This window comes from Eleutherodactylus coqui, chromosome 8 (genome assembly GCF_035609145.1).
Source record: "Eleutherodactylus coqui strain aEleCoq1 chromosome 8, aEleCoq1.hap1, whole genome shotgun sequence".
NCBI classification, from domain to species: domain Eukaryota; kingdom Metazoa; phylum Chordata; class Amphibia; order Anura; family Eleutherodactylidae; genus Eleutherodactylus; species Eleutherodactylus coqui.
Window position 1 is genome coordinate 98,308,173 of NC_089844.1, and position 8,142 is coordinate 98,316,314.

The following is an 8,142-nucleotide window of genomic DNA, read 5'->3' on the forward strand; positions in this document are numbered from 1 at the left end:
CAGATGCATCTTCTCCCTTCGGCTGGTCTTGGAAGCATCGGCGTTTTGGCTCCGCCCCCTTTTTCCGCGTCATCGCGTAGCTCCGCCCCATGATGTGTGCCGGTTCCAGCCTCCTGATTGGCTGGAATCGGCACATGACGGGGGCGGAGCTACGCGATGACGCGGAAAAAGGGGGCGGAGCCAAAACGCCGATGCTTCCAAGACCAGCCGAAGGGAGAAGATGCATCTGCGCAAGCCCGTCTAAAAAAGCAAGAAGACACCGAAGTTAGACGGAACCATGGCAACGGGGACGCTAGCAACGGAGCAGGTAAGTGAATAACTTCTGTATGGCTCATATTTAATGCACGATGTATATTACAAAGTGCATTAATATGGCCATACAGAAGTGTATAGACCCACTTGCTGCCGCGAGACAACCCCTTTAATGATTTTGCTAATGGGTGAAATAAGCAGTGTTGGTACACAACTTCACAATGAGATATAGTGTATAATGTAATACTTTATACTGTACGGTAGTGTGTTGATATTTCATTTTTGTCAATTAACGAAATGCAAAGCGAAGGAACAAAAGAGACCCAGCGCTTCTGTTTTTTTCACTGTTTGACTCATAGGAGTGAAATGAAAACCTTTATGCCTCATGTCCACTAGCTAAATGGAATTGCGGATTCCGCAGCGGATTTTGCCCATAGGGAATCATTGGCCATCCACGGGTCCATTAAATTGATTTTTGCACCCACGGATGGCATTTTAAAAGAATTGCATTTTTCACGCGCGGGAGAAAAAACGTGGCATACTCCATTCTGCCGCAGATTCCGCGCGGATCGGCAACATTGCTATCACATTGATAGCAATGTGTGTGGATAGCAATGTGTGCGGATATCTGCATGCAAAAAAACCCCACCATTTAAAGCAAATCCGCCGCAGAAATCCGTGGCAGATTCTGCGCGGATTGTATTTTTCAAGTGGACATGAGGCCTTAGCACTTGTGAAGGCAGCCTAGCAAACATGCAAAATACTGAGCAAAATATAGCCGCACGAAAAGGGTAAAGTAAAACAGAAATCAAAAGCCAAAGAGGTAATGCAAAATACATAATGTATTTTCTTAAAATACAGGTGATTCTGGTAAAACATCCTTGAATAACTTCTTTAAAAGTTGAAGGACTTAAAATGTATCTAGGATAAATGCACTCTCATCGCACTTAACGTGTCTGGACTACATATTACAGTATATGAAACAACACATAAACAAAACTATTGTCCAACAGAGAGTGGCTTCTATTTATTTGGCTTGGCAAAGGCTTGAAAACCTCATGCCACGCTGTGAGGCACATATGAAAAATTATCAGTAGGCCGCAGCTCATGGTAACTTAATCCAAATCTCCACTAGAGCAGACTGAGTAATTCACTTCAATTTCCACAATGAAATGAGCTTGACAAGAGCACAGCCGACAGGGAAAAGAAGACGACATACAGCCTTTTCTTGACAAATACAAAATGTTACTCTAATTACAGTGTTCCTGAGTTTCAACAAGTCTTTTTGTTTTGTTTTTTTTCCACCCAATATACCAGGTTTACACCCTGCTTCATGCCTTTAAATTCTGATTTTCAGGTGGTCCTCCCCATTTTTCTACTGCCCTGCTGTTCGCAATCCACTTTCAGGCAGGAGGTGTGTAGCAAGCCTAGCATTCTGCCAGTAGTTCACTGTCTTGAAATTCCCTTACTTTACTTCCCATGCTGTATTTCTCTGTCTGTGGTCCAATCAGCAGGGCAGCAGTATGTGAATGCCCACCCCACAGCTTTCCCAGGAAAATTCAGGCTTTCAGAAACATTCTGACCAAATGGTTAGTAAATCCAACGTTATGTGTGCACACATAAACGCACAAACACGTGCTGTAACCGGAGAATAGACAGACTGTAGAGCCTGCATGTGAAAGGAGTGACCCTGTGAAAATAGCCCCTCCCTTACATCCCAGCATCCCAGTTACTAAAAAGTTCAGTACCTTGCAACAGGTAGTGGATTACAGAGAGGCTGGAAGAGAGACCCCTAGTGGCAACCACTTCAAACTTGATTTGCAGTGGTAAAACAACAACATTTTTAATAAAATTATATTACAAGGTTAATGAAAACACACGTAGGTTATTACAGGAGTGTAAAATTGTCTGAAAAGTTAGTGTCCCATTAAGGAAATTCTCTGGTGTGGTGAAATTGGGGAGATTCATGACAACCAATCAGGTCTTTTTGGAAGTGATGCAGCAAACAAATTGGTTTCTACACTGTTCAGATAAGAAAACAAACAAAACTTCCCCTAATACTCCCTGAGCCATGACAGTCACCTCTGCCTTTTGCAAGGCGGCTACTAAAACTCATTCAAGTGCCTAGCTAATTCAGCATAAGACCATATTCATTAACGCATCTGAAGGATACTTTTCCCTTGAGTTTCCTTTTCAGTCTACAATTATGGGTTATTATAAAGAAGATAATTGCAACATGCTCTTAGCAGAGATGTAGTGCAAGAGCAGATCTTCCATTTTAGTTCTATTTCGAGTGGAAGATATGCTATTTATTATATGTAATGTGGCAGATAGTGCACACTGCAATGGGAGTCAGCAAAGATGGCACAAACTAAATTATACAAGTTTATCAAGATGGCGCATGTGGCATGATACTTCTGATATTACACACTATGTGCTTCCTTACAACACCTCCTGGCTGGCATACTAATACACTAATAATCTGCACCAAAAAAAAGCACACAGATTTTTTGTCTCCTTTTTTTCTGAACATATTGCAAAACTTTTGAGATTGTTTTAGACACTTTTAAACCTCACACATCAGGCACTTGCCATGGACTTCTACATTTTGTGCCATCATTTGTGAAAGAAGTTTGGTGCATCAAGTAAATCTTGATTGCTTTATTGCAAAGTGAACACACAGAAGTAGCCGTATTTTGCTCTTAATTTTATGCTTATTTTCATGTGCTCAAGCGCAAAATGATTGAGTGTATAGACTTCTGTGACATTCTAACTTACTTTCAGAGTGCAGTCAACCAGCTGTAGCTTTCAAGTGATAATCTGGTTTATTCTGGGGTAATGCGTTAAACATATTTTGAAATCATACAACCCATTGGAGGGTAAATGTATCTCGCAACACAGAAAATTTTGCTTTATCACAGAATATCTCACTGGTTCTTTTAGGTTAAAAGATAACTTTTATTATGAATTTCTAAAAAAAGAAAGGAAACAATACTATTGGATCCTGATACACAGTAAATATAGAAACCTAAGTGATACGGAGAACCCGGCCCGAGAAAGGCAACCCTGTACAGGATCTAAACTCTGGGACACTCTAGTAAACCCTACATAAGGGACTAAAAAAAGGGGTAAATATATGTCATCTACTCCTGATGCAAAAAAAAAATCAAAATATCAGTAATATAAAAATCAGGTATAAAGTACTAAGGTATGCAAGATTTGGGTTGCAAATAGTTAAAATCCGATATCCAGATACAACTATACACTTTGCACAAATTATTATTCACTAGACTCCACTCTTAGAAACATTACAAACAATGCAATCTATCAAGGATATCCATAATGTACAATTCCAATTATAGGATCCTAAAATTTATGACACCGTTAGGGTGCTTTCACATCTGTGCTGGGGATTCTGCTTTCTTGTCCCACTCAGGAAGCAGGACGGAACCGAACAGCGCTAGGCGGACCCAATTGGCTATAATGCTGTCCGTCCGCTTTCCGCCCAGGTGGCCAGCTTTTGTACAGAAAAAAATAGTGCTTTATCTTCTGGTATTTTCAGCTACATCTGTGACGGAACCTCCACTCATAATGCCAGATATATCACCTGCATAATCAAATCCAAAACTCACATCCCTTGGATAAATCCACCTCTGGTCCAGTAACATCAAAAATGGGGTAATAGTGTAATGATATCCATAGTTAAATCACATCACAGGTGAGATAATGATATACTCGTGCCCATGGAGTCTGCATTGATTACTAATAAAATGTGGTCTGATTGCTATCCAAGTCACAATTATAGACAAACACAGTCTAACTAAACTAATAACACACTAACAGTTGCACCATTCATTTAGCACATGGCGTAAACATCCATGGTGCAGGGAGAAAAAGTAAAACCCTATTTAGACAGGACGACTGTCAGGCAAACGAAGCCTTGTCCCCGACATACTCGCTCACGTGCTTTTACACAGGAGCGAGTATAGTTGCTTTACAGCTGGGAGGCTGCAGGAGATTTCACTCCTCACTCTCGCCCGCCCCTCTCCATTCACTAAACATAGCGGCTGTTCAATACTGAATGGCTGCTGTTTACACTGAACGATTATTCAGGATTTTATGTAGCTTAAGGTCATACCGCAGCATCTCAATAAGGTTAAGGTGAGGACTCTGACTTGGCCATGCTGCAGCATAAATCTTACCTTTCTTTAGTTGATTTACTTGCCTGGTCTGGGCCATTGTACTGTTGTATCAGTCAATACAGCTTGAGATCATGGACTGCTGCCCTTGCATTCTTGTATAAAAATGTTTTGAAACCCCTTACAATTCATTGATTCCTCATTGATCACAAAGCATTCAGGCTCTGAGGCAGCAGAGCAGCCCCAAACCAAGATGCTTCCTCTACCATGCTTCACATTTGACATGAGGTTTAGTTGGTGCTGAGCAGTTTTTTTTCCCCTCCAAACATGGCATTGCACTTTTGTGCTAAAAAAGTTCAGTTTGGCCTCATCTTTACATAGAACATTTTCTCAGAAGCATTGCAGGAAGCACTCCAGAAGCACTAGAACAGCAACAGCTTCCTATGTGTTTTTCTTCCATAAACCTTTCTTGCTTGTTCAGTAATTGTTTAATAGTTGACATTCTTGCAGTTTGTAGAGTCTTCTGTAGGTCTTTTGCCGTTAGGCTTGTTTTTTTTTCCTTCAGCATCTCTTGTTGCCGCTCCATTCAACCTCTACATCACTGCAGGTGGGTCCAGCTAGCCTGCAATGATGAGAGGTAGTGTTGGGGGCATAGGACCCCCACCTTCTCAGGATAGATGGAGTCTCAGTGGTTAGACCGCCACCAATTAGACCTTGGATATGTCACCTATGGATAACTAACAGTCTATTTTAGTACAACCCCTTTAAGAAAGGGGTATATTTACTTTATCTTCCGGCACTGTGGATATTTGCTCAATTGAGACGCAGCTCAAGACATTAATGGTACAACTGTTTGTGTGTTAGTAGATTTCTTAGAATTTGTTTCTCTATACTTGTGACGTAGACAACAATCAGACCACATTTTACTAGTAAAAGCAGAAAACCAGGTATTTCCAAAAGGGTTCACTTACTTGTTTTAGCAACTATTAGTCTATCAATTTGAATATTCAAAATGGAGAACATGGACGATTATAACATTTCACATTAAATACAAGTATATACCTTTTCTGCAAAAACAAATTCCTAAAAAAAAAGTACCTGTTGCAGGTCTGCAAGGGAGTATAGGTGGATCTGTTGAAAGAGATATTCACGCGGGAAAATTCTGGAATGAAAAACAATATAGATAGAAGTAAGTCAAAATCAAGTTTGTTAAAAATGGCATTCCAAAGTCATGACCCATAAATTAGACTTTGCCCCCCTCTTCCTACTACAACAGCCTTTGCTATGTTGCCCGATTAGACTTTAGAAGATTTGCATTGATTTGATTGTAAAAGCATTACTGAGGCTGTAGTACTATTCACCTTTCTTCCCAATGGCATTGTGAAGATCAGTCCATTTCAAACATTTCAAACCATATTTTTGAGCCCAGGTACTATACATTGTCATCCTGAAAGCTGGAAGCATATAATTCTTTACAATATCAATATTTGCAGAGGAGGTAAGATTCTCCTTCACTTGGAATATGCCAAACCTAGGTTCTTCTATCGCACTGTGAGTTAGTGAAGTGTGATCCGTTTCTGCAGAGAACTTGCACTATTCTTGAGTCGAATGTGCTTAAAGGAGATGTCCCGCGCCGAAACGGGTTTTTTTTTTTTTAAACCCCCCCCCCGTTCGGCGCGAGACAACCCCGATGCAGGGGTTAAAAAAACCACCCGCACAGCGCTTACCTGAATCCCGGCGGTCCGGTGACTTCAATACTTACCGCTGAAGATGGCCGCCGGGATCCTCTATCTTCGTGGACCGCAGCTCTTCTGTGCGGTCCACTGCCGATTCCAGCCTCCTGATTGGCTGGAATCGGCACGTGACGGGGCGGAGCTACACGGAGCTACACGGAGCCCCATAGAGAACAGCAGAAGACCCGGACTGCGCAAGCGCGGCTAATTTGGCCATCGGAGGCCAAAAATTAGTCGGCACCATGGAGACGAGGACGCTAGCAACGGAGCAGGTAAGTAAAAAACTTTTTATAACTTCTGTATGGCTCATAATTAATGCACAATGTACATTACAAAGTGCATTATTATGGCCATACAGAAGTGTATAACCCCACTTGCTGCCTCGGGACATCTCCTTTAATAACACTCCAACAGACACCTTGCATTCCTTGATTGTATTAGGCCAAGAAAAGGCAATCCATATTTACACAAGTCTTGAGATGACCATGTCTCCAAAAGAAGTATGGAAAGCAGTAGTGAATGTTGTAACAGCTTTAACCCCTTAAGGACATGGCCTCTTTTGGGCTTAAGGACGCAACGATTTTTGGCGGATTTTCATCACCATTTTTAAAAGCCATAACTTTTTTCATTTTTCCATCAACGTGGCCATATAACAGCTTGTTTTTTACATGGCCAACTGTAGTTTCTAGTTAACATAGCACCACGTGATTTCTTACTACACATTCGATACAATACAGGGCTGTTAGGGTTCATTCACATCTGCATTAGGGATTTCTGTCTCTCTGTTCCAAGAGGACGTAAACTTGAAATTAATGTCTCTGGATTTTTTCCCCCCATTGATTTCAATGGGTTTGAAAAAAGAGTAACCCCCCCCCCCCAAAAAAAAAGCGGAAAGCTTTCAGTTTGCTCCCATTCCGTTATTTTCTTTAATGAAGCAAAAAGCGCAGTCGGCAGCACCGTTTGTTCTGTTACAAAAAAGAAATTAACAAAACGGAGGCAAACTAGAAGCTTACCATTTTTTTTTAAACCCATCGAAATCAATGTTGAAAAAATGGAAATGTTTATTTCAGTTTTAATTCCATTTCTCTGCTCCAAAAATGGAAGAGAAAGACAAAAAGCTCTAAACAGCCCTAACACAGATGTGAACGAGCCTTTATTATTATTTTTTGTTACTTGTATGTATCATCATAGATATATCTATTCAATACCTGAAAGGGGTATTTTGACAATTCAAAGTGAAAGTTCTATGCTTCATAAAGGTGATAACATGTAATTTTACAATATAATGTTATAAGTTGGTTTACCAGGCTGAAGAGGTATTCCTTTACCTGTGGTTCACCCCCTCACACTTAGCTCTCCATTGGTATCCAACAGTTATGACTTGTATGCTCCGTTGTTTTACTGGTCAGGCCGCTCAGCGCCTTATGTGTCTGTAATGACGATACCTTTTGTACAGTTGTGCATGCACACTTGTCAGTAACGGACAATAGAGCATTGTGGGAGTGTGTATGGAAGGAATATTTTTGACTATATGGCTTTAAATTCATAAATAGCATGGAAAGCCCATATCTTGTACCTAGCGCAGGCTAACACTTAAAAACATTGCTAAAGGCCCATTTACACGGAGTGATAATCGCTCAAAAATCGCAAAAAAACTATCGTTTAGCGATAATCACTGCATCTAAATGCGCGCCCATTGTGCACTGCTAGCTGATCGTTAAATCCAGTCAAACCTAAAAATCGTTATTCAGCCTTATCAGCAGTTCTCCGCAGGGAGTGCTGATAGCATTGTTTCCCGTTGAAGAACAAGGGAACTGAAAGCAGATAAGAGCCCTCGGGCTATTAACTGCATTTAGCTAAAGGCTTCTTTGCATACTACATTGCTATTAAGTAGCTGAGTAGCTACTTAATAGTTTATGCAAAATGATCGCTCAAAACTGTCACTCAAACTGTCGTTTGAGCGATCTTTGAGCGATCATCAGCCCGTGTAAATAGGCCTTAAATCACGATGTTAATTG

General features: G+C 40.9%; 1 protein-coding gene across 3 annotated transcripts in view; it reads right to left on the reverse strand.

Annotated features, from left to right (window-relative positions):
* Positions 1–8,142, reverse strand: part of PLEKHM3 (pleckstrin homology domain containing M3) — a 180,317-nt gene that overhangs the window by 57,734 nt on the left and 114,441 nt on the right. For all 3 annotated transcript variants that reach the window (XM_066576110.1, XM_066576111.1, XM_066576112.1), the window contains exon 6: positions 5,490–5,553. In XM_066576110.1, the coding sequence (XP_066432207.1) occupies positions 5,490–5,553 (64 nt within the window). The remainder of the gene's footprint in view (positions 1–5,489; positions 5,554–8,142) is intronic.